Source organism: Dendropsophus ebraccatus, chromosome 1 (assembly GCF_027789765.1).
Source record: "Dendropsophus ebraccatus isolate aDenEbr1 chromosome 1, aDenEbr1.pat, whole genome shotgun sequence".
Lineage (NCBI taxonomy): Eukaryota > Metazoa > Chordata > Amphibia > Anura > Hylidae > Dendropsophus > Dendropsophus ebraccatus.
In genome coordinates, this window is record NC_091454.1 from 164581013 (window position 1) to 164607217 (window position 26205).

Here is a 26205-nt window from a genome sequence, read left to right on the forward strand (position 1 = left end):
TCAAACCAAAAGCAAAAACAAATAAGAACAGGTTACTAAATACAAAACACCAACGGCCACACCTTTTGGGTCTAGACCCAGCACCCACATTTCCCGAGGATCACCCAAGGTTAAAAAAGCATCAGCTGCTGTTGGTTTCCATGGATGTGTTTTCTATGACCACAAATGGGGACTTCATTCAGGGCCGTAATCTCAGAACTCCCAATGAGGACGACAATAAGTTCAGCTTGGAAGGAAAACTCTATTTTATAACTTAGTTAACAGCCATCAGCTAATAGGTATCATTTGTTTTATCTCCCTAGCAAAGCTTACAGATTCCCTTTAAGATTGTGTGCTGTCAAACCAGTACCAAGAGAGGACCTGACCGGAAATGCTAGTGTATCTTGTAGGAGTTTGGGTGAGCTCATCATTTGTGGTTGCATGTATATGGAAAGTTTAGGCTCTCATAATGTTCTGCTGACAGTTGTGCGGCAGCTTGCACTAAAAAGAATCTCTCTCTCTATCTTTTCTTCTTGACCTCTGCTTCACAGGCCCGCGATACACATACAGTCTCTGACCCTTGCTACCAGGGCTCTCCTGTTACACAAATTGGCACTTGCTATAAAAGCTACTACCGTAACAGTTCACTTGATGCCTGTTCCAGGATCTCTTTACTATCATGTATGCAAAAATTTCCTGGCACTCACCGATCTTGCAAAAGTAGAAAGCCTTTAAATCACATCACATAAGAGAAGTGTACACAGACTGGATGTGTTTCAGCTTCTGCCTTCCTCAGTTGTCTAAAGCATAAAGCATAGCTACTCGATTTCTGACAAATCAATTCATTAAACAGTAGAATGAGTGGTAACAGCAGAAGCTACAGTTTCCAGTGTAACTGGATATGATGGGGCACATTTATCATTATGAGTCCTGACGCATGCCAAGGAAAAACTTCAGATATTTGCGCAAATCACCCAGGTCATGCAAAAATCTGTGCCTTTTCTGTGGCGTAAGCCCTGCTTGCCTGATGGGCTATAAGGGGGTGCAGCAAGGAACTATAACTTAAGTCTACACATGCTCAGCAACAGGTGTAGATTTATATGCCCGCTGTGTGGCAGGTGCAGGTCCTGCCAGATTTACTAAGAGGCGTACAGAGTGAAAGGGGCTGATTTAGACTGATGTATGGGTATACCAGTCTTTATAAATATCAATAAACAATAAAGAGCCTATAAAGTACTTATCTCTTTGCGCCCCCAGTGTCCTGTTGCAGTATTGCTGGTGTCCCTTGCAGACTGCAGCGCCTTCACTTCCGAGACAAACTTGTTTTGGGAGTGACAGCCTGCTCAGCCAATCATTGATTGGGACAAGTTCGTCTTAGAAGTGGAGGTGCTGCAGTCAGCAAGGGACACTTGTGACACTGCAGCAGGGGAGCGCAGACAGGTAAGTGTAGGCTCTTTATTGTTTTCTATACAATATATTGAAATTTGTGTAATTCTGGATTTTTAACGAATTGGCATCTCTCCAAGAAGGATTCCAAGATACATCAAGTGCTGTTTTACCATATTGTAGGTTACCAGATTCAAGAATTTCGCTTTCGGAACAATTTATTCAATAGCCTAAAAAAGAGTGCGATATAACTGCGGACACAAACAGACATATAAGTATTAAAAAAACAAAAAAAAGCAGAAAAGACAAAAAAGTATGACAGATTAATGTACGTTGTCTTGCACCATCCTGAGTCAGCGTCACAGAATGTTATCATATGCTCTTTAAGTCAGAAAAAATACAGTGGTTTTCTTATATTCAAAATAGAAAAGATACATTTGGGAACAGTTACCCGGGGCAACCAATCAGAGTCAAGCTTTTACCTTTCCAAGAGCATGTAAGAAAATAAAAGCTGTAATCTGATTGGTTGCTTTGAGCAACTCCATCACTTTTTTTATATATGAGGCCTGGTATGTGTATGACAAGAGAACATGTGGCTTAAAGCTTATTTATAGCCCAGTAAGCAGACAGCCAGTTCACATACCTCACGGCAACAGACGGGAATAAAAACTATTACCAAACATGTCCACAAATAAACCAGCGCATTTCTCCTCCCAGCTTTGCAGCCATTTTGTCACATGCTGACCACATGCCTTCAATTACAATGGCAATTATCTTGTGGCAACCATGTATGTAATAGTGATGGACGTGTGTAAGAGAAATCTTGTACAGCATGTAAAAACAGCAAGACGTGGAAGATGGACAGCAATAAAAAATGAGGTTTAAGTGCTATAGTCTGAACACCTGCTGGCACCTTTACTGATAATATAGTATATGAGAGTACTCTCCTTCACACATTAGTACAAAGCAGTGAAGCAAAGTGTTTAGAATAAACCAATGTGTATGGGTGGTATGTCTGGTAGAATAAGGGTCCACCTGTTTAAGATTGAGACCCCCTCCCCTCTTCCTTCTTGTAGCTGATGGAGGTGATTGGAAAGTCAAAAACAGTTAAACCAGCTGTTTTATACATTTCACGTGTCTAACTACACTGTTTTGTAACTGGGGAGTTATGGAAACGGCATAGCTCACAGTGCAATGCTACTTGTGGAATTCCTGTTAACATTAAAGGAGAATTGCGGCCAAAGCATATATTTAAGTATTTTATTGGCCAACAAAAATTATACAAATTCTCAATATACAATATAATTATGGGAAATGCACAAATAGGGGTTTATTTTTTCATTTACTCCAGCTTGAATTCTTCTATTTCTTGCAAAAATTACAACATCACGACCCACTGTCTAACATACAGAGGGGCAGGCTGGGCTGTGTGGGGATGGGAGCGTGAAGCAGGTTAAACCCCGGTAAAAGATTCGGTGTGGGATGGAAGAGAGACCACCGGGATAATGTGATATGTGAATTATCATCATCCCAGCTGTCATTATCTGTATTGTGTGGGCGGCCAGTAGATCTGGATAGACGACTGCTGGGGGAGCTGCTCTCTCCAGCTCTCCTCTCCTCCGTCAGACCTGTCAGCCTGTGCTCTGTCCCTGCTACCAGTGTAGCCAACCCGCCGTCCGGACCTTCCTTTACTTCTCCCTTCCTCCCTGGGCACAGCCTGCTCTCTCCAAGCACAGAGCGACATGGAAGATCTGGACGGCGGGTCGGTTACACGGGCTGTCAGGTCTGATGGAGGAGAGGAGAGCTGGTGAGAGCAGCTCCCCCAGCAGTCATCTATCCAGGTCTACTGGCGGCCCACATAATACAGCTCCAGTGCAGGAAGAGAGACCACTGGGATGATGCGAATTCACGTCACATCATCCAGGTGGTCTCTCTTCCATCTTGCATCGGAGCTGTTACCAAATTTTTGCCCTGCTTCACGCTCCCATCTCCACTGCCGCACAGCCCAGCCCGCACCTTTGTATGTTAGACAGTGGGTCATGACGTTACCATTTTTGCTAGGAATAGATCACTTCAAGCTGTAGTAAATGAAAGAATAAAGCACAATATGTGCATTTCCCATAATTTGTGTAAATTGAGAATTTGTATCATTTTTGTTGGGCAATAACATACTTAAATATGTGTTTTGGTCGCAATTCTCCTAATAGGAGGTACAAAATTACTTAAAACAATTGACTTGGCAATTTTTGGCTTCCTTACCACCTTGTGGGCTATAATATATTTCCAAAAAAAATTAACTTAAAAAAGATACTCAATAAAGGAGACACAAAATAGGTACTCCGGCACTTAAAAACTTTTGATTTTGTGCTTCCTCACCATGTTCCTCTCGTGTCTTCCTCCTGCGGGGTCTCGGGAACCCCCTCTGAACATTACCTCCTCCACTTCCAAGACAAACTTGTTTCAGCAGTAACAGCCAGCTCAGCCAATTACTGGTCACACTGCTGTCCTATGTCTGAGCCAGCTGTCACTGCTAAGATGAGCTTGGAATTGGGGGTGGCTGCTGTCAGTGGGGTAACTGGAGACAAGGCAGGAGGACTCTGGAGGAGTATGGAGAGATGTTTAAGATGTTTATTATGTGTTACATAAGGACAGCAATATATCAATAGTTTTTAGGTGCTGACAGCAAACAGCCTCTCTGCCCTCCAATGCCAGGGCTGAATTTCAGTCCCAGTCTGGTGATAGGCATACTTTCTGTGCCTGCTTATTACTGGATAGACCAGTGAGATTCTTGTAGCATCTTTGGAGTCCTTCACATTTGCAGCTATTAACATAGGTGCTGAAGGAAGCAAGCACAAGTATAGGTCTGCAAACAGACGTGACCTTAACACATCCACTGTGATAGCTGAAAATACAGTATAAAAACCCATGTGGACCAAGGCATCCGAAGCAAGATTCAGATGCCACTGCCATACCATGAAGATCCATGGATTAGCACCATTACCTAGCAATGCATGACACATAATGTCTGAGAAGTCTCAGTTCCAGCATATATAACATAATTGGAATTGTAAGCTACAGTAAGACCTAGGATTTGTTGACTGACTCAGATTTAAGAACCATAAATCAGTTGTAAAAAGTTCCACATAAAATGTCCAGCATCCAGGAAATGTAAAAATGCAATACAAATCTTTTTTTTTTAATTAATATTCCATTTAAATAATGGAAATACATAAAACTGTTGCAGCAATATTAACACATTTCAACCCATCCCCTGTTGTTAATCATAGTGTCAGGAATGTGCAGTAGCCTGGTGTGAACTGGGCCTGTTTTTTTGCTTTTGTGTGACATACCCGATTACTTTTTGGCTTCCGGCAATGCAAGAGTTACTGTCATGACAGGCAGGCGTAGACAAGACAAAAGACAGTGGGCCCTAGATCTGAACCCACCCACTGTCACCTGCCTACTTGCCTCAGTCGACCCTAAACGGTCGTGGACAACCACGGAGTCGGTCCCTACACTGCGTAGGTGAATACACAAAACGTAGACAGACAAACAAAACACAATAGAGGATAGTCAACTAGCAGGGTCAAAACCAAACAGACAACGCAGTACAAAATCAGAAGGAGAGCGGATAGTCAAATGTCAGGCAAGAGGTCAGAACACGGGTAGAGCAATAGCAAGGGGATTAGGACAGGGAACGTGGGAAAGGAGCAGGGGAGCTGGGACTAGTAACAACTAATAGCCAGCAGGGAACTGAGGGATCTGACTGCTTTTTATCCTGGATCAGAGACTAGGTCCAGCAGCTGATTGGACCAGCCCTGATCCCAGCACCAAGCTCAGCTGAACAGATCTAGCAGTGCAGTAACCCCTGCACAGCCAGAAGTCTGACAGGCAAGGTAGGTGTGGCTGGAAAGTAAAACACAGTTCATTCAGTGCAAACACAGACAGAAATTCAGCGCTTCCTCGGCCGCCCGGCACGGACTGAGGAGCGCAAAGTCACATTTCTAACAGTACCCCCCCTCTTATGAGGGGCCTCAGGACCCTCACTCAAAGGACGAGGCTTAGAGGGGTTACAATTATGAAATTGTCTAATGAGACGGGGAGCGTGGACATCTCGGCTTGCCACCCAAGTCCGTTCTTTTGGGCCGAACCCCTTCCAATGAATGAGGTATTGAACGGAGTTCTGCACCCGGCGAGAGTCCAGAATTTTCTCAATTTCAAACTCAAGCTCCCCTTGAATGACCAGGGGATCTGGAGGAATAGACGGCAACACAGGAGTGATATACCTTTTCAATAGAGCCTTATGGAACACATTATGAATTTTCATGACTCTTGGCAATTGCAACCTGAAAGAAACAGGGTTAATTATCTCAGTGATGACATATGGCCCAATGTATTTGGGTGCCAGTTTTCCAGACGGAACCCTAAGTTTCAAGTTTTTGGTGGAAAGCCACACCTTGTCACCCACTAGGTATTCTGGGCCAGATATGCGTCTTTTGTTAGCTTGTTTTTTCGATAATTCCTGGGCTTTAACCAAGTTCTCAAGAGCTTGGGCCCAGACTGTGCACAGTCTTCTATAGGTTTTTTCAGCTGACGGGTTAACAGATTCAGCAGCATGCGCAGATGAAAACCTCGGATTAAAACCATAATTGCAGAAAAACTGCGACATTTTGGTAGAATGATTTTCTCTATTATTGAGGGCGAATTCTGCCAAGGACAAATACTCCTTCCATTTGTCCTGGGCACTAGAAACAAAGCATCTTAGAAATTGTTCTAATGATTGGTTGACTCTTTCAGTCTGCCCATTAGTCTGAGGATGGAAGGCAGATGAAAATGCCAATGAAGTCCCCAATCGACCACAGAACTCCCTCCAGAACTTAGAGACAAACTGCACCCCTCTATCAGACACAATGTTCTCTGGAACCCCATGAAGTCGTAAAATGTGATTGATGAACAGAGATGCTAACGTACGTGCATTAGGGAGTTTCTTAAGGGGAATCAGATGGCACATTTTAGAAAATCTATCAGTTACGACCCAGATAACAGTCTTCCCTTTTGAAGATGGCAAGTCAGTGATAAAATCCATTGAAATGTGGGTCCAGGGTCTCTCAGGCAAAGGGAGAGGATGTAGAAGACCTTCAGGTAATCTACGAGGAACCTTGGACCTGGCACAGACCTCACAGGCCTCAACAAACAGTTTAGTATCTCTGGCCCAAGACGGCCACCAATAATACCGTGAGAGCAGATACTTTGTGCCAGCAATGCCCGGGTGACCTGCTAAAACTGAACAGTGGGTCTCTTCAAGAACTCTCTTGATTCTTCAAGAGTCGAAGGTTGGGGGGTACAAAGAGTTTTCCCTCCGGGATGTTCCTAGGGGCTAGGGATTGTGAATCTACCACCTGGGCGGCAAGGTCAGGTTGGAGGGTGGCAACGACCACACCTGGTGCTAAAATAGTCTCAGGTTCTTTCCTGGGGGCATTGCTGGTCTCAAAGCTGCGAAACAGAGCATCCGCTCGGACATTCTTAGAACCCGGACGGAAGGTAATTTCAAAATGGAACCTGGTGAAAAATAACGCCCACCTTGCCTGTCGAGGAGTAAGGCGCTTAGCTTTATCAAGGTATAAGAGATTTTTATGATCAGTTAAAACCCTGATCTTATGTTTAGCCCCTTCAAGGAAGTGTCTCCACTCATCAAAGGCCCATTTAATGGCCAACAACTCCCTGTTACCAATGTCATAATTACACTCAGTTTTAGAGAACTTCCTTGAAAAATAGGCTACAGGTCTAAGATTAGTGAGGGTCTCGGAACCTTGTGAGAGGACCGCTCCAACCCCCACTTCTGAAGCATCTACCTCGATGAATGGCTGATCTAAATCCGGCTGAATAAGCACTGGGGCCTCAGAAAAACATTTTTTCAACTGTCCAAATGCCTGTACAGCTTCGGGACTCCAGTTCACAAGATCAGCTCCTTTTCTGGTTAAGTCAGTCAGTGGTTTGGCAATGACTGAGAAGTCTTTAATAAATTTTCTATAATAATTGGCAAATCCTAAAAATCGTTGCAGGGCCTTTAGACTAGTAGGTCGTTCCCATTTCTCAATAGCAGCCACCTTCAGTGGGTCCATACAGAAGGAGTTAGGGGTGATAATGTAACCCAGAAAAGAGACCTTTTGGATCCCGAACTGGCATTTGAACAGTTTAGCGTACAGATGGTTCAATCTGAGCAATTCCATAATCTTACGAACATGACCTATGTGTGAGGCCCAATCAGGAGAGAAGATTAAAATGTCATCCAGATAAACTACTAAAAATTGCCCAAGATATTTACGGAAAACATCATTAACAAAATGTTGAAAAACTGCCGGCGCGTTGCTTAACCCAAATGGCATAACCAGATATTCAAAATGCCCTTCAGGCGTATTAAAGGCAGTTTTCCACTCGTCCCCCTCCCTTATTCTTATCAGATTGTAGGCCCCACGTAGGTCAATCTTTGAGAACCACTGGGCGCCCACAATCTGATTGAATAGATCCGGAATTAGGGGAAGGGGATGTTGGTTCTTAATGGTAATCTTGTTTAGTTCACGATAATCAATGCACGGTCTAAGACCACCATCTTTTTTCCCCACAAAATAGAACCCAGCCCCTAAGGGAGAGCAAGAGGGACGAATGTGACCTTTGCGAAGGCTGTCCTGGATATATTCTCGCATGGCCTCCCTCTCAGGTCTAGACAGATTGAAGATTCTTCCCTTAGGATACTTGGACCCTGGCATCAAGTCAATCGCACAATCATAAGGTCGGTGTGGCGGTAGCACCTCCACAGCCTTCTCATCAAAGACATCAGAAAAGTCAGATAAAAACTCAGGAATTGCTCCCTCCACAGGAGAACAATCTGTGACATTCAGCGCAATACAATGAGAAGCACAATTTGGCCCCCATTTAATCAATTCCCTGTTAGACCAGTCAAACACAGGATTATGCTGGTCCAACCAGGGCAAACCCAAAATAATGTCAGAGGATAAGTTATCCATAACCAGAAAATCAAGATTTTCTTTGTGAACTGATCCAATTTGCACCTCAAGATGCGGAGTGATGTACTGGATTTTACCCCGGGCCAAAGGGGTAAAATCAGCACCAGTAATAGTTAATGGACATTTAAGCAGAAGAGGGAAAATTCCCAAGCATGACCAAAATGCAGAACTAATAAAATTGGCAGAAGCTCCAGAATCCACATGAGCATACCCAGAAATACACTTATTACCTAAAAACAACGAGATGGGCAACATCAATTTGTTCTTATTTTCTAGAGGTACCTGTGCGCCTGAGTGACTCTCTCGGCAGTCACTCAGACGCTGGAGTCTTTTCGCCGGTTGACCAGGCTTGGATGGACATTCTTTCACCCAGTGACCAGACTTGCCACAGTACAGGCAGAGATTGTGCTGTAGCCGAAGAGCTCGTCGGGTCTGGGTGTCAGCAGCACCTAGTTGCATGGGGTCTTCTTGTGACAACAGAGGAACAGAAGGATTAGACTTAGGAGTAGAGTTAGGGAAAGAAAGAGATTTAAAAGCATCAGAGACGCTCTTTTCCCCACGTCTGTCTCTGAGTCTCCTGTCAACCCTTATTGCCAATGTCATAGTCCCTTCTAACGTGTCAGGGGTAGGGTACACCACTAATAGGTCCTTAAGTTGGTCAGACAACCCCATCCTAAATTGACACCTCAATGCTGGATCGTTCCACCCTGAAGGAACACACCACTGACGGAATTCTGCACAGTACTCCTCTACAGGTCTCTTACCCTGTCGCAGAGAAGTCAGCTGTCGCTCTGCCACAGCGGTTCTGTCTGGGTCATCATATAGTAACCCCAGGGCATCAAAAAATTGGTCCACTGAAAATAATTCCATAGAATCAGGGGGTAACGAAAAAGCCCACTCCTGAGGAGGACCCTGCAAGAGAGACATGACAATGCCGACTCTTTGGGTTTCATCTCCTGAGGAGCGGGGACGTAAACGAAAAAATAATTTGCAACCTTCCTTGAAGATCCTGAAGGCCTTCCTGTCCCCTTTAAATTTTTCGGGGAGCAGAATCGGAGGTTCCAGAGGCATTGCCGCGGTCATGGTCACTTGCCGTGGTGTGGACTCCTGCTCCTGCACCTGTTCTGCAAGATTCTGAACTAGCCTGTTCAGATCTTGCATTTGTTCAACCAGAGCTTTCACAGGATCCATGATGATCCGCAAAAGAAAAAAAAAATTTTTTTTTTTTTTTTTTTTAGGGGCTGGCTATTCTGTCATGACAGGCAGGCGTAGACAAGACAAAAGACAGTGGGCCCTAGATCTGAACCCACCCACTGTCACCTGCCTACTTGCCTCAGTCGACCCTAAACGGTCGTGGACAACCACGGAGTCGGTCCCTACACTGCGTAGGTGAATACACAAAACGTAGACAGACAAACAAAACACAATAGAGGATAGTCAACTAGCAGGGTCAAAACCAAACAGACAACGCAGTACAAAATCAGAAGGAGAGCGGATAGTCAAATGTCAGGCAAGAGGTCAGAACACGGGTAGAGCAATAGCAAGGGGATAGGACAGGGAACGCTGGGAAAGGAGCAGGGGAGCTGGGACTAGTAACAACTAATAGCCAGCAGGGAACTGGGGGATCTGACTGCTTTTTATCCTGGATCAGAGACTAGGTCCAGCAGCTGATTGGACCAGCCCTGATCCCAGCACCAAGCTCAGCTGAACAGATCTAGCAGTGCAGTAACCCCTGCACAGCCAGAAGTCTGACAGGCAAGGTAGGTGTGGCTGGAAAGTAAAACACAGTTCATTCAGTGCAAACACAGACAGAAATTCAGCGCTTCCTCGGCCGCCCGGCACGGACTGAGGAGCGCAAAGTCACATTTCTAACAGTTACACTGAACTCTCCCAGCCTTGATTGCCGCACCTGAGCAAGTCTGTTTGACCAACGTGTTTCTCTGCCTGTCTGCAACCTGGAGAATTAGAGCGCCGGTCCAATGGGGATCCGGACCGGGCCCTTTATCCTTATGAAAGAAAGCTGAGCCAGTCTCACAGCGCTGGCTATTAACGTTCATACCCTGATCCCAGCTCCCCCTGTCTATTCCTGCGATCCCCATACCTAATCCCTCTGCTCAATTTACCTGTTATCTGACCGCCCGCCTGACCTTTGACTATCTGACTGTTTACTGATTTTGTACTGCATTGCCCTTTTGGTTTAGACTTTTGCTTGTTTTACTCTCCCTTTGTGTTTGTCTGTATTGTTTCGTGTAACACCTATACTAGTGCAGGGACCGCTTTCGTGGTTGTCCCTACCTGTTGTGTCTTGTCCCTACCTCCTCTGTCCTGACAGAATAGCCAGCCAGCTGGTTTTGCCTCATGGTCACCATGCATGCTATGACCAACATAGTGGACCAAATGCAGCGGCTTAACACCATGGTGCAGGAGCTGGCTGAGAGGGTCCAGGAGCAGGAGACGGCCCCCCGTCAGCTCACTATGACCTCCCCGACACCTCCTGAGTCTCCCGTCCAGCTTCCCGAGAAATTCAATGGGGAACAGGAGAAGCTTCAGCACTTTCCGGGAGGCTTGTAAGCTGTTTTTCCAACTGCGTCCTCATTCCTACGGAGACAAGGCTCAGAGGGTGGGTATAGTTTTGTCCCTCCTCCAAGGGCCACCGCAGAAACGGGCATTCTCCCTGTCACCTGACTTCCCCGACCTGCAAACAGTTCACTGATTTTTCTCTGCATTGAACCTGCTGTATGATGACCCAGATAGTGCAGCCAATGCGGAGCGACAACTAACCAGATTGTGGCAAGGTAAACGCCCTGTAGAGGAATATTGTTCCGTTGCTCCACTTGGAACAACTCCACTCTCCGGTTCCAATTCCGGGCCGGACTGAGCGACCAACTAAAGAACATGTTAGTGGCCTACCCGACTCCTGATACCCTTGAGGAGAGTATGACCTTGGCCATTAGGGTGCATCGATGGTTGAGAGACTGACAGAGGGAAAGAAGTTCCCCAGACCTGACTAGACCCTTTTTGTCTCCGACCTACTTCCCTAAACCTTCCCCTTCATCTCACCCCCTCGGGAAGAACCAATGCAAGTGGACACCACAGATGCATTTCTGGGTATGCCCAGGTCGATTCTGGATCTTCTGCAAATTTCATTAACCCCGTGTTTTGGTCTGGTTTAGAGGCATGTCCCCTGATGGTCAGGTCTCCGGTAAACGTCACTGGAGCGGACTCTGCTCCTTTTGCCCAAGGGAAGGTACGATATATCACCCCCCGCCTTGAAGTAAAGGTGGGGTCTTTTCATGTTGAGACCCTTGATTTTCTTCTTCTGCATAATTTGTCTTCTGATGTGATTCTGGGGATGCCCTGGCTGGAAGCACATAACCCTGTGTTTGATTGGCCCAGCAGGGAACTGGTTCGGTGGGGGCCTAAGTGTGGTCCTCATTGTATTGCTGTGTCACTTGCGGAATGTTCCCCTGGGAAGGGGGAGGTTCCAGAATTTTTTAGTAATTATGCTGATGTATTTGATGAGAGTTCAGTAGAGGGGTTACCTCCCCATCGACCCTATGATTGATCCACTGATCTCTTACCTGGTGCCAAATACCCTAAGGGACGCATATTTAACTTATCCTGCCCAGAAAGGGAGGTCATGGGAGTACATAAAGGAGAGTCTACGTAAAGGTCACATTTGCCCCTCCACCTCTCCTTTGAGGGCGGGATTCTTTTTTGTGGGGAAAAAAATATGTTGGGCTTCGGCCTTGTATTGACTATTGACACTTTGTGAATGATGTGTTCCGTGAGTACCTTGGTCGTTTCTTGGTTGTGTACCTTGATGACATCTTAATTTTTTTCCCCGTCTGGTCGTCTCACATTTTGCATGTCCGCAATGTCATAGAACTTCTAAGAGCTAATCAGTAAAATAACATTAAACTCGATTAGTATGGATCCTTTTAAGGTTCAAGCCATATAGAGTTGGGAGCGACCCAATAACCTTAAGGCTCTGCAGAGGTTATTGGGATTTGCCAATTACTATCGGAAATTTATTAAGGGCCTCTCGCTCATAGCTAAACCCTTTACCAATTTAACTAGGGGGGCAGATCTGGTTAATTGTTCCCATGACGCTAACTTGGCATTTGACTTGCTTAAGCAGTGTTTTTCAGAGGCTCCGGTGCTGATTCAGCCAGACTTTGAGCGTCCTCATATAGTGGAAGTGGATGCATCCGAGGTGGGGGTAGGAGCTGTGCTATCTCAGGGGTCCGCATCTCTTACCAACCTCCAACCCATTGCATTCTTCTCGAGGAAGTTCTCCAAGGCAGAGCGCAACTATGACATAGGTAATAAAGAGTTATTGGCTTTAAAAATGGCCTTTGACGAATGGAGACACTTCCTCGAGGGAGCAAAACATAAGGTAGTAGTTCTCACTGATCACAAAAATCTCATGTATTTGGACCAAGCCAAATGTCTCACACTACGCCAGGCCAGATGGGCCTTGTTCTTTACTAGGTTTGATTTTGAGATAACCTACCGTCCTGGTTCCAAGAATGTCAAGGCTGACACTCTGTCCCGCAGCTTTGACATTAAGACATTAGGATCCAACCTGATACCATCTTGTCCCCTGGTGTGGTAGTGGCTATTCTGCAGCCGGATCTGGTGACTCAAATCACTGAGTCACAGTCCCTGGCACCCCAGAACACTCCAGACTACTGTTTGTGCCGTCTAACCTTTGTTCTCTGAGTCTTGGAGGATATTCACGGTTCTTTATTAATCACATTTTGCGCTTGCACAGTATTCCTGAAAATATTGTGTCCGACCGGGGTGTTCAGTTTGTGGCGAAGTTTTGGAGAGAGTTCTGTGGGTGGTTGGGTATCTCCTTGTCCTTCTCGTCTGCCTTCCACCCGCAGACGAATGGGCAGACGGAGAGGATCAACCAGTCTCTAGAACAATTTGTATCTCTAGCTGAGTTCGCATTGAACAATCATGATCAGTGCTCACTTAAGATGTCACTGTTCTTCTGTAATTATGGTTTTAACCCTAGGTATTTCTCTACTCACACCGCCGAATCAGTTAACCGCTCAGCCAAAGCCATATTCTCGAAAGTGTGCACAGTTTGGGCCCAAGCTCATCAGAGCTTGGTCAAAGCCCAAGAACTATTCCAAAAGCATGCTAATAAAAGACGCATACCTGGCCATCAGTACTTGTTAGGTGAAAAGGTTTGGCTCTCTACAAAGAACCTGAGGTTAAGGGTACAGTCTGGCAAACTGGCACCCAAGTATATTGGTCCATATGCTATTTTTGAGATACTGTTGAGTTACTGTTAGATTGAAATTGCCTGTTTCATTCCGTATCCATAATGTATTCCACAAAGCACTCCTGAAAAATTACATTCCTCCGGTATCTCCATCAACTCCTCCTGCTCCACTGTTCATCCCGGGTGTGTTGGAATATGAGGTGGAAAATATACTTAATTCTCGTTGGGTACAGGGTTCCACACAGTGCCTGGTCCACTGGAAAGGTTTCGGACCAGAGGAAAGTACGTGAGTTTCTGGTAAGGATATGCATGTCCACGTCTGGTTTGACAATATCACGCACGCAATCCGTCTAAGCCGGGTCCGTTCAATAAGGGTCCTGAGGTGTAAATTGGGCCTGGTTTTTTGCTTTAGTGTGACACACCCGATTGCTTTTTGGCCTCCGGCAATGTAGAAGTTACACTGAACTCTGCTGGCCTTGATTGCCGCACTTGAGCAAGTCTGTTTGATTGATGTGTTTCTCTTCCTGTATGCAACCTAGAGGATCAGAGAGCGTTGGTCCAATGGGGATCTGGACCGGGCTCTTGATCCTCATAAAAAAAAGCTGAGCCAGTCTCAGCCCCTCATACCCTGATCCCAGCTCCCCCTGTCTACTCCTGCGATCCCCATAGCTAATCCCTCTGCTCGATTTACCTGTTATCTGACCTCCTATTTGACCTTTGACTATCCGACTGTTTACTGATTTTGTACTGCGTTGCCCGTTTGGTTTGGACTTTTGCTTGTTTGACTCTCCCTTTGTGTTTCTTCGTCTGTCTTGTTTTGTGTAACACCTACACTAGTGCAGGGACTGCCTTTGTAGTTGTCCCTGGCTATCTAGGGCTGTTTGAGGCAAGTAGGTAGGGACAGTGGGTGGGCTACGCATCAGGGCTCACTGTCGTGTCTTGTCCCTACCTCTCCTGTTCTGACACATAGCTTGCTAAACCCTACTAACATGTTAAACCCATAAATAGGGTTTCTACCTGTGAAGTGGCCGCAGTGTCTCCTCTGAGAGCTGGAGTAACCCAATCAGCACTTGTGTGGTGTTAGAGAGTAAGCTGATCCCACTACTGTTCTTGGTTTGCTTGAAGGGCCTTTAATGCCTTGTCCGGAGTAGATGAATTTCAGAATCACCTGGCTTATGATTATTATCGCATGCTCTGTTTTGTCTTTAGTGCAATGATGACCATGTTGGAATGACTGTCACAGGGAACACATGAGCTGTTAGGCAGGTTCACACAGGACAGTAATGAAGATTGCACCACTATATTTTACACAGCTTATACCTGCTCTCCCAAACTTGGGGGTAATTCCCTCTTCTTGTTCAAGTTGGTCCTATACAAAAGGTATTATTATTAGGACTCAATAGATTATACAGTATGTGTATTTCATCCATCCAGTGACAGGGCATGCAGCGCACATGAGCTTCTTACCATAGATGGGAATCATTCAGTTGTATTCATATGAGTTTAGGTGTTCATGTATGTTAAAGGGTCAAAACTCCTATTCCTGGTAATTTTATGGTAGACTTACAGCTGATTAATAATATAGCAATAGAGCTGAAGTCTAAAATCCACAGGATAAAATAGGCAGAAGATTATGTAAGTATGAACGTATCCTCCATGTGACTGCTCATGCCACCATTTGTCGGTTTGGGTCACAAAGGCCAGAGGTTTGTGTACCCTCCAAAGTACTGTATCAGGTAAGAAGTAATCAGATTTCTTTTCTTGTTTGCCAATACTGCAGCGGAGGGAGTACCCTCTGCAACTCAACTTTACCTGTTCAGAGATTGATCTCATGTGTCATGGGCCCTATGGCAGCTGCCCGGGTCGCCTCGGTGGTAGGTGTTCTCTTGATATTAATACAGCACCATAAAGCAAAACATATAGCAATGCACAACAGTTGTGACATGTGCTAAGAAGTATGCTGCTTATCCAGAGATGAATCGGATTTAGAACACTGTGGCTGACAATATTCACCTTGGGAGACATTTTGTTTCTAACATTAGCCCGCAGCTTAATGCAACAGCTGTCCTGTGCTGTCTGTCACTTCACTTTGTGAATGGCCTCACCTCTGCTAACACAGACAATTGCCCAGGGAGATACTTGCTGGTTCCCCGCTGCTATATGATGCTTCATATCATCACAATTCCTTCACAGAGCATGGCTTTCCAAAGTTAAAATGGCACAGAATACAAAGCCAGGAGAGATGCCAACCACAATACTTTTCCAAAGACAGCTGCTTCATCATGCTTTATTTTGTGTCAGCAGTGCGGGCGTACAACAAGCATCATGCCAGACTTGTCTTCTCTGTGTATTTTTAACACATCGGTCTCTATCATGTGTCAACAGGGATTGCTAAGTGAAGCATTATTTCACATAAGTAAGTCACTTCTATGTACTGTAGGTATGCAAAACTGTCAATTTACTCTCGAGCAAGTAATGTCACTGACTTGATGAGTGCCACAAGCCAGTCTATTACGCCCCTAGTATATATTTGTGTGTTTGGAATAGATTGGGTTACATTGTGAGCACAACTGGGAGATGATCTCTTTACAACTTTGACTATTCATATATTGTTTTGTAAAATTGGAGAACAAAATTAGGAGCAACGCTTCATACGTGTATTGGTAGATCTGTGTAATAGTAATAATAATAATAATAATAATTATTATTATTATTAGAAGAATGCTTTTATTTGTATAGTGCCAACTGATTCTGCAGCACTTTAAAGTGTACCTGTTGTTATAAAAACCGTTTGACATGTCACAGAAAGATCCGACGGTCTGAAAGATCTGTTGCGAGTATGTATTCACAGGGAACTGCCAGGACCTTAGATCGTAGCGGATCTCTCTACAAAACTTGCAGCGAGATTTCCACTGCGATATGTCCTTTGTGAAGGCACCGTTAAGTGTACCTGTCGTTATAAAAAACTTTTGACATGTCACAGAGACATGTCAAAAGTTTTGATCGGTCCAAGTCTGAGTGCTCAGACCCATACCAATCTGAGATAGAGCAGGGAGAGGACCATAGCTGCAGCCAGCTCTGAGTTTAAAAAAAATAGTCAGGCTCCATAGGAGCCCATAATAAGTCAGACTTCTTTTTCAAATTCAGAGCAGAGACTGGATGCACTGCAGCGCGTCTACTCTCCGCTCTATCTCCGGATCAGTACAGGTCAGAACACTCAGACCCGGACCGATCAAACCTTTGGACATGTCTCTGTGACATGTCAATTTTTTTTTATAATGACAGGCACACTAAGGTTACAAACACACTTGGCGGGTCTGCAGTGAGTCTCCATGCTGCGTTTTTGCAGCGAGACTCGCTGCAGATCCCGGCCCTATACTTTTAATGGCAGACAAACACGCAGCAGGGATGTACATCCCTGCTGCGAGTTTGTTTGCAGCCCACCCCATTAACCCCCCGGCCGCGGGAGCTGGTACTTCACCTGATCCCGGCTCCGGCGGTTCCCGATGTCTTCAGCAAGCCGGAGCAGAGACCAGGTGAAGTATATGCTCCAGCCAGCCGCCCGCAGCCCCGGCCGCCCGATCGCCCCCCCGCAGCACCGATTGCACGCCCCACCGCAGCAACGATCGCATGCCCCCCCGCAGCACCGATCGCTTACACGCCACCCTGCAGCCCCGGCCGCTCGATCGGGGGGGCGTGCGATCGGTGCTGCGGGGGGGGGGGCGTGCGATCGGTGCTGCGGGGGGGGCGATCGGGCGGCCGGGGCTGCAGGGGGGCGATCGGGTGGCCGGGGCTGCGGGCGGCTGGCTGGAGCATATACTTCACCTGGTCCCCGCTCCGGCTTGCTGAAGACATCGGGAACCGCTGGAGCCGGGATCAGGTGAAGTATCAGCTCCGGCGGCCGGGGGGTTAATGGGGTGGGCTGCAGACAAACTCGCAGCAGGGATGTACATCCCTGCTGCGTGTTTGTCTGCCATTAAAAGTATAGGGCCGGGATCTGCAGCGAGTCTCGCTGCAAAAACGCAGCATGGAGACTCGCTGCAGACCCGCCAAGTGTGTTTGTAACCTTAAGGGTGCAATCAAAACTTGGAAATCCACAGCTCCATAAAAAGTTGTATACTTTATTGTAGGTACATTAAAAGCTTCACACAGTTTAAAATAGCGCCACTTAACTTAAGGGTGCCTTCACAAAAGATGTATCGCAGCGGAAATGTCGCTGCAAGTTTTGCAGAAAGATCCGCTACGATCTAAGGTCCTGGCAGTTCCCTGTGAATACATACTCGCAGCGGATCTTTCAGACCGCTGCAAGTATGTAAATCACCTGCCGCCTTAACCCCTTAATCGACTGGTGCTGTATACATTACTGTCTTCAATCCTTGCTGCACTCTCTCCCGCCCAACCAATTAGTGCGTTGCCCAGCCGCAGCCATTTTTTTAAAAACATTAAATATCAATAGTACAAGCGATTTTAAGAAACTCTGTAATAGGTTTTATGTACTAAAAGAGTTTCCTTCTGTAGTGAAAAAGCAATCTCCCAGCCTCCCCCCTCACATCAAATGAAGCAGGATTTCTGTCTCCATTATGTGGCTATGGAGAGGGAAGGGGCTGTTAGGAGTGACTGAGCACGGAGGATTTCTGCAAAGCACAACACGCTGCAATCTTCTCTCAGTAAGTTCATAGATAAGCACTGACCTTTCTGACCCCAGAATGCTGCGGTTTAGGTGCCCAGAGAGTCTACAAACAGCTGACCTTCATGTCACCTCTTCCTGCTCCCTCATCTCCCTCGGCCCCTCCCCCCTTCATAGGCTTACAATGGAGAGAGCAGAACCCGTCTTCACTGGCTTCCCTGTAATGAAGACGTGTTTGCCTGATAATGCACAGATAAGAAGTCAGGGGGGGAGGCTGGGAGATTGCTTCTTGAGTACAGAAAGAGGCTTTTTTGGCTGATGAAACCTATTACAGAGTTTCTTAAAATCGCTTATACTACTGATTTCTGCAATAAAAAAAAAATATGACAGTTACTCTTTAACCTCTTAAGGACATATGACGTACCCCTACGTCATATGTCCTCACTTGCACTTCAAAGCGGGGCCGCGCGGCGGCCCCTCTTTGAAGTGCCGCGAGTAGCCCGGGACCGCTGCTATTAGCGGGCACGGTCTGATCGCCGTGCCCGCTAATTAGCTAATCGGAGGCAGCTGTCAAAGTTGACAGCTGCCTCCGATTACTGGAGGCAACGTTTCCCTGGGGTCTAGTGGGGGAGATCGCTCCTCCGGGACCTTGTCCCGGAGGAGCGATCTCCGTTACTGATGCCGGCCGGGGACGCGTCCAAGATGGCGCCGTCCTCGGCTCGGCACTCGTTCGTTTTCGGCTGCAGCAGCCGAAAGCAAACGAGTGCCGATCTCATGGATCTCTGCAGCATATCTATGCTGCAGAGATCTCAATGAGAGATCCAAGTGTATATACTAGAAGTCCCCCAGGGGGGCTTCTAGTATATGTGTAAAAAAAAAAAAAAAAGTGTTGTTTATAGTAAAAAGCCCCCTCCCCTAATAAAAGTCTGAATCACCCCCCTTTTCCCAGGTTTTAAATAAAAGTAAACAAATAAATAAATAAATAAACATGTTTGCTATCGCCGCGTGCGTAATCGCCCAAACTATTAATTAATCACATTCCTGATCTCGTACGGTAAACGGCGTCAGCGCAAAAAAATCCCAAAGTGCAAAATTGTGCATTTTTGGTCGCATCAAATCCAGAAAAAATTTAATAAAAAGCGATCAAAAAGACGTATATGCGCAATCAAGGTACCGATAGAAAGATCACATCATGGCGCAAAAAATGACACCTCGCACAGCCCCATAGACCAAAGGATAAAAGCGCTATAAGCCTGGGAATGGAGCGATTTTAAGGAACGTATATTGGTTAACAACGGTTTGAATTTTTTACAGGCCATCAGATACAATATAAGTTATACATGTTACATATCGTTTTAATCGTAACAACTTGAGGAACATGCATAACAAGTCAGTTTTACCCCAGGGCGAATGGCGTAAAAACACATTTCCCCCAAATAAAAGAAATGCTTTTTTTTTTTTCAATTTCACCACACTTAGAATTTTTTTCTGGTTTCGCAGTGTACTTTATGCAAAAATTCAGCCTGTAATTGCAAAGTACAATTAGTGACGCAAAAAATAAGGGGTCATGTGGGTTTTCTAGGTGGAAAAATGCAAGTGCTATGACCTTTTAAACACAAGGAGGAAAAACCGAAAACGTAAAAACGAAAATGGGCCCCGTCCTTAAATGCAATGAATTTATTCAATAAATAACGGCCAGTGTTGCAATCTGCAACAATGTCCGTTATTAATTGAATAAATACGTGGTGTCAACATAGCCACAAGTTGTTTAAACATAGCCTGTATGTAACTAATGTGCTTTTAAAAGCGTATGTCCAGACAAGTGCATTTTATAATATATTGCTGGGACTTCAGGAAACAAAACAAAGCGGTATACTTACCCAGCCTGTTTTCTGTACCACTGCCTGTTTATCAGGTACACTGAGGTTTTGTGTGGATTAGAAATGGCTGTTCAGTGGCTGATCAATTCTCATGTCTGCACGGAACATCAGTGAAACTGGTTAAGAAGAAGCCTGGGGTGGAGACAGCAGTGGTGGGGAGTGGGCTGGGTAAGCATATTTCTTCTTTGCGCCCCCTGCAATCACAGCAGTATATTAAATAAAACCCTGCCTGGACAATTTTTTTAATCAGCTTCTTTTATCTATCTATCTATCTACTGTATCTATCTATCTATCTATCTATCTATCTATCTATCTATCTATCTATCACCTTGGTTGCTTACAGTCACTTAGTAAAGTCAGGTACCTCTTCAGTGAATTTGTTAAACAGCCAATGACTTCAGCCAGCCATTCACTATAGGAATCCGAAGCAGCTTATGTTCTGAAAACAGCAGTCAGCTGTGTCACTGCATAGAACAAGGGGAGGCTCCGGTGTCTTGTGTGTAACCTTGTGTGAGCAGAGCTGGAAGCACTGGAACAATTGGAGATCTGTGAATGTTTGGTAATATGCACAGTATATGACAAGTATTATTATATGATCAGCACGAGAGCATAAACAACGCCTTGTTATGACCATGAACATGAAGATGTTGGCCAGATTCTAAAAAAAGTGGACGTTCTATAAGAATGAGTGCACCTGCAGCTACAAGGGTTTTTATATTGTCCCTAACAGCTATTCCTGTCACCTATCTCTTCAACTATGTTTCTACAGTCTATAGGTAAGTGAATGCACAAATGTATTATAACTTCTGCTTTATTCATCACTATATATATATATATACACTAGCCTAAAATTTAATAGACTGTATATGTATAGATCTTATTAGATTAAACAATTAGCATGATATAGCACATGATAACACATGTTAGACTTTTGCAGAAATCTCTACGATGCATTATGAGCTGTATGATTTGTGGAACACCTGTACAAGTAGTCTAATTTCTAACAAAAATGTGAATTTGGTTAAAGTTCTGCCCTTTAGAAAAAGCTTTTATAGTACATGACTGGTCTATGCTGTTATAACTTCTACAACAGACTGTTAGGATAGATTCACAAACAGCAGACTAAGCTTCTGTTCACACCACAATAGTGGTATTTGTTGGACAAAGCTTCCAATGTATATAGCCAGTCATAGTCTATAATCAGTCTGAAGCCAAATAAAATTCTATAGTGGTAAGGGTTCGCTGCACCTCACTAATGTATATGGAAAATCACCTACTTTGAGTGCACTACTGTCTCAGCGCTAGGAGAAGAGTATTGGATAATAGAAAATGGAAAAGTAGTAGGCGCTCTAGAAGAGGGTGAGATAACCTATATAAGATAGTAGTTTGTGTAAGATAGTATGTAATGTATGATCCTATGTTTGGGAACAGTCATATATATGAATAGATCTAAGTTATAATAGTATACACCATATATACAAGAAAGATCTAAGTAATACTAAATGTTTAATGTATCACAAAAGAATTCATGAATTGATAAAAAATAATGATTACAATGCACTTCTATAAAAAACACAAAATCATAAAGATCAAGTTTTTTATCAAAAAATAAAAATAAAAGTAAAAAATGAAAAAATGAAAATATAGGAAGTCTGAAATCTTAAATACTATCTGAGTCTTAAATACTAACATACGGTATAAGGATTCGGGATCACTCACTTGTATGGACCGACAGCGCCGGGCCCGGCGCAGCCGAAGTCCACTGGGCTTGCATTGATATAATTTATTTATTTATCTATGTATCTCACTTTTTAACTGAAATTTTTCATTTATCCCAAACCCATTCAGACTTCCTATATTTTCATTTTTTCATTTTATTTTTATTTTTATTTTTTGATAAAAAACTTGATCTTTATGATTTTGTGTTTTTTATAGAAGTGCATTGTAATCATTATTTTTTATCAATTCATGAATTCTTTTGTGATACATTAAACATTTAGTATTACTTAGATCTTTCTTGTATATATGGTGTATACTATTATAACTTAGATCTATTCATATATATGACTGTTCCCAAACATAGGATCATACATTACATACTATCTTACACAAACTACTATCTTATATAGGTTATCTCACCTTCTTCTAGAGCGCCTACTACTTTTCCATTTTCTATTATCAAATAAAATTCTTTTGACATGCATCTGGATGGAACGTGTCATACCCTTTTTTTATTTTATTAAGAAACATTGTCTATTTTTTCAATACAAAGGGATTGTACAAGAATTAAAGGCAAATGGTAAAATATTCAGCTGCTTAGCATACAGGTTCATATGTCAGAGAGGGAAAGTGACAACAAATAGGTAATGTGCAGCCGCAATGTCGACACTCCGTCACATGGTGCCCGAGGATACAGTCACAGTATATCAGCAAGGATTCCCGGCACTTCACAACAGCTTAACTTGCAAATGTACGTTTATTGACAATAGGGCAGAACGCGTTTCAGCAAAGTCGCCTTTATCAACTGCCAGTTGATAAAGGCGACTTTGCCGAAATGCGTTCTGCCCGATTGTCAATAAATGCACATTTGCAAATTAAGCTGTTGTGAAATAACAAATAGGTAATAACACATAAGTGTGCTAGCTCTGGCAGTTTTTACTTATCTTAAGTTGGTTCCCATTAGAGAGAAAAAAATTGCTCATCTAAACAAAGTGGAGCGCTTCTTTCGATAAATGTTCCGCTGATCACCCCACCAGCCTTTAAGTGCTGCTTTGCTCCCTGCCACTCCACTCTGGGTGCTGGGGAAAAGCTGGATCCAATCCTGGGATACTGGGAGGTTTCCCAGGATTGGATCCAGCTTTTTCCTGGCACCAAAGGTAGTGTGGCAAAGAGCGGAGCAGCACAATTTTGTATGCAACCTCTTAAACAATATAGCTGGTAATCCTCATAATATATAAAATTATGGAGGGATCAGAAAAGGGTCTAATATGTATGAGGGCAGCCCAGTGGCTCCACAGATGTCTGCTATTGAAAGACAGATGGATTGGATCTGTTGGGCTTCACCATAAATGTTACTTTTTATCTTTGAACCTTATCATTTACCCAATGTGCCTGTCAGCTGCCTATTATCTTCTCCCTCTGAGTGGCAGCAGTGGCGTAACGGCTGCGGCCCACGAGGCCCCCCCTTGCCACCACACTGCCTCCCTTCGACTCCCTCTTGTGACCGCAAGCAGTGTTTTGCTTGCGGTTACAAGTGGTTGGCCCCGGCTGCCATGCGGCTGTCCCCGTCCCGATGGTACTTCTGGCACAGAGAGCATCTATAACAAGCACCCGCTGTGCCAGAAGTAACATCCCCGGCGCACACAGAGCTCAGTATGTGCTGCAGGGGACGGGACAGAGTCGGGGAGCCGCACGTCAGCCCAGTTCCGGACTGCAGAAGAGAAGATCCATGGTGGGGGAGCGAGTTGTGAGTTGTGTGCTGTTTTTTTTCCTTATCTGCTTTGCAAAATAAGTGGGCTAAAGTGGGGGGGAGGCAACAAAAGGGGGCTAAAATGGGGGGGAGGCAGCAAAAAGGGGATAATATGGGGGGCAGCAAAGGGGGATAACATGGGGGGTAGCAAAGGGGGCTATCATGTGGGGGCAGCAAAAGGGGGCTAACATGGGGGACAGCATAAGGGGTCTAACATAGGGGACAACAAAAGGGGGCTAACATGGTGGGGCAGCAAAAGGGGGCTAACATGGGGGGGCAGCAAAAGGGGCTAACATGGGGGACAACAAAATGGAGCTAACATGGGGGCAGCAAGAGGGGGCTAACATGGGGGGCAGCAACAAGAGGGGGCTAACATAGGGGGGCAGTAAAAGGGGGGCAGCAAAAGGGGGCTAACATGGGGGGCAGCAAGAGGGGCTAACATGGGGGCAGCAAGAGGGGGCTAACATGGGGGCAGCAACAAGAGGGGGCTAACATAGGGGGGCAGTAAAAGGGGATTAACATGGGGGTAGCAAAAGGGGGCTAACATTGCAGGGGGGCAGTAAAAGGGGGCTAACATGGGGGCAGCAAAAGAGGGCTAACATGGGGGACAACATAAAGGGGCTAACATGGGGGAGGGGCAGTAAAAGGGGGCTAACATGTGGGAGGGGCAGCAAAAGGGGGCAAACATAAGGGGGCTAACATGGGGGACAACATAAGGAGGCTAACATGGGGGACAAAATAAGGGGGCTAACATAGGGGGGAAACATAAGGGGGATAACATGGGGGCAACATAAAGGGGATAACATGGGGGCATCTATAAGGGGGATAACGGGGGCATCTATAAGGGGGACAACAAGGGGACATCTATAAGGGGGAAACATTGGGGGCCATCTATATGGGGGACTACACGGAGGGGGGGGGGCGTATACAATAGGGCATGTACTATAGTGGACCACACAGAGGAATGCATGTACTATAGTGGGATCACATAGTGTCAGGGCTACCCACTAAATGAGGGTGTAAAGGGGCCAATAGAGATGTGCAGTTTGTAGAGAGATGAGGATGGTGACAGAGTAAGAAGCCTAATATGTCTGTCTGGCAGATTCTGTGGATTCGTGGCTTGGAGAAGTTCTCATAACAGCACAGGACAGAAGATGAAAAGGGAAGAACTCCGATCAGAGAAGACTTCCCCTCTGAGTCACTGGATAAAACTGCACTGCAATGTATATGGTGTACAGAGCCTGTGTAGAGCTGGGGCTACCTCTATATGACTGGATGCGGTTATAGTGAGCTGTGTACAGTGGATTATTTAGAAGCAGCGGTGGTGTTAGCCAGTATGCGGTGGCATTAGTCAGTATGTGGTGGCATTAGTCAGTATGCGGTGGTAATATTTGTTACTTGTAATCTGGTACAGTGTATTATTGGATTTAGTATACTGAATAACAATATGGTGGTGATGGTAATATTTGCCTCTTGTTTACTGGTATTATTGGCAATATTGGTCTCAGTATTAGGGATTTGGTTAGTAACAGTATGGCGGTAATATGTATAGTGATAATATTTCCAATATACTGGTATTATTGGTAATATCGGTCTTGAGATATACCAATAGCATTGCTTGGTCGATTAAGGGGGGGGGGCCCAAGTTGACCTCTTGCACCAGGGCCCAAGAGTCATTAACTACGCCCCTGAGTGGTAGGTCACAATAGGTCTGTATAGGGCTTTGGGTACCTAGGGGTCCCATTGCGGCCCCAAAACAGACATTTACTTCCTGTGCTGTTTTGTCTCCTAACTGCAATTTTGCCATAATTTGCACAAAATCATGGCCAGTTTGCTGCATTTTTACCACAATTTTGCACAAATCATGGCAGAACTGCAGCAGGGAGACCAGGGAGACCATTAGCCAATGTTAGTGTAAATTCTGAAGGAACCTTATATGGGGCTATGATGTCACCACAGGTCCTTTAGAGTCTGCTCTATGGAGGAGGAAGACAAGAGCTGTAGGTATGTGGGAAGCGGGCAGGGAGGCTAATAATGTACAGGGTGTCTAGTCTGCTTTGGGAGGGGACACAAAAAAGCTTTTACTGAGAGAGAGGAGAGTCATGGGAGCAGTGTGTGTGTGTGTGTGTGTGTGTGTGTGTGTGTGCGCGCACACGAGGAAGGTCTTTTGGTCTAATATGGGGACTAAATAAATTTCTTTTCTTTGTATGTAAAGATTTTTCTTTGAGAGACATAACAAACAGCAACTGGGTCCAACATTGCTGATGGACAAGGTCCAAGTTGGCAAGTGGTAGTGGAGAGGATGCACGCTAGAGAGTCACCTATCCAAGCACTGACCAGTGATACATCATATGGAAAAAGTCCAACAGCATCCAATATTCAGTGAGAATCTTCACGCTTTATTGCATGATGAGTACAAAGATAACAGCTACGTTTGGACCTGCATTCTTTATGTATGTTTGATAAAGACCACCAGGTCAAAATGTTTCTTTCTACTCATCAAACAGTAAAGCTTGAAGATTCTTATTGAATATTGGATGCTGTTGGACTTCAGGGAGACGTCAAAAGTTTGATCAGTCAAGGTCTGAGTGTTCAGACTG

The 26205-nt window shown here is 44.9% G+C and overlaps 1 protein-coding gene across 1 annotated transcript in view; it reads left to right on the forward strand.

Moving 5' to 3' along the window:
• The first annotated feature begins 16012 nt into the window (after positions 1-16012).
• TM6SF1 (transmembrane 6 superfamily member 1) overlaps positions 16013-26205 on the forward strand; it is a 42709-nt gene continuing 32516 nt past the window's right edge. The window contains exons 1-2 of the mRNA XM_069956614.1: positions 16013-16045; positions 20737-20912. Coding sequence (XP_069812715.1) covers positions 20821-20912 — 92 coding nt within the window. The 5' untranslated portion in view covers positions 16013-16045; positions 20737-20820. The remainder of the gene's footprint in view (positions 16046-20736; positions 20913-26205) is intronic.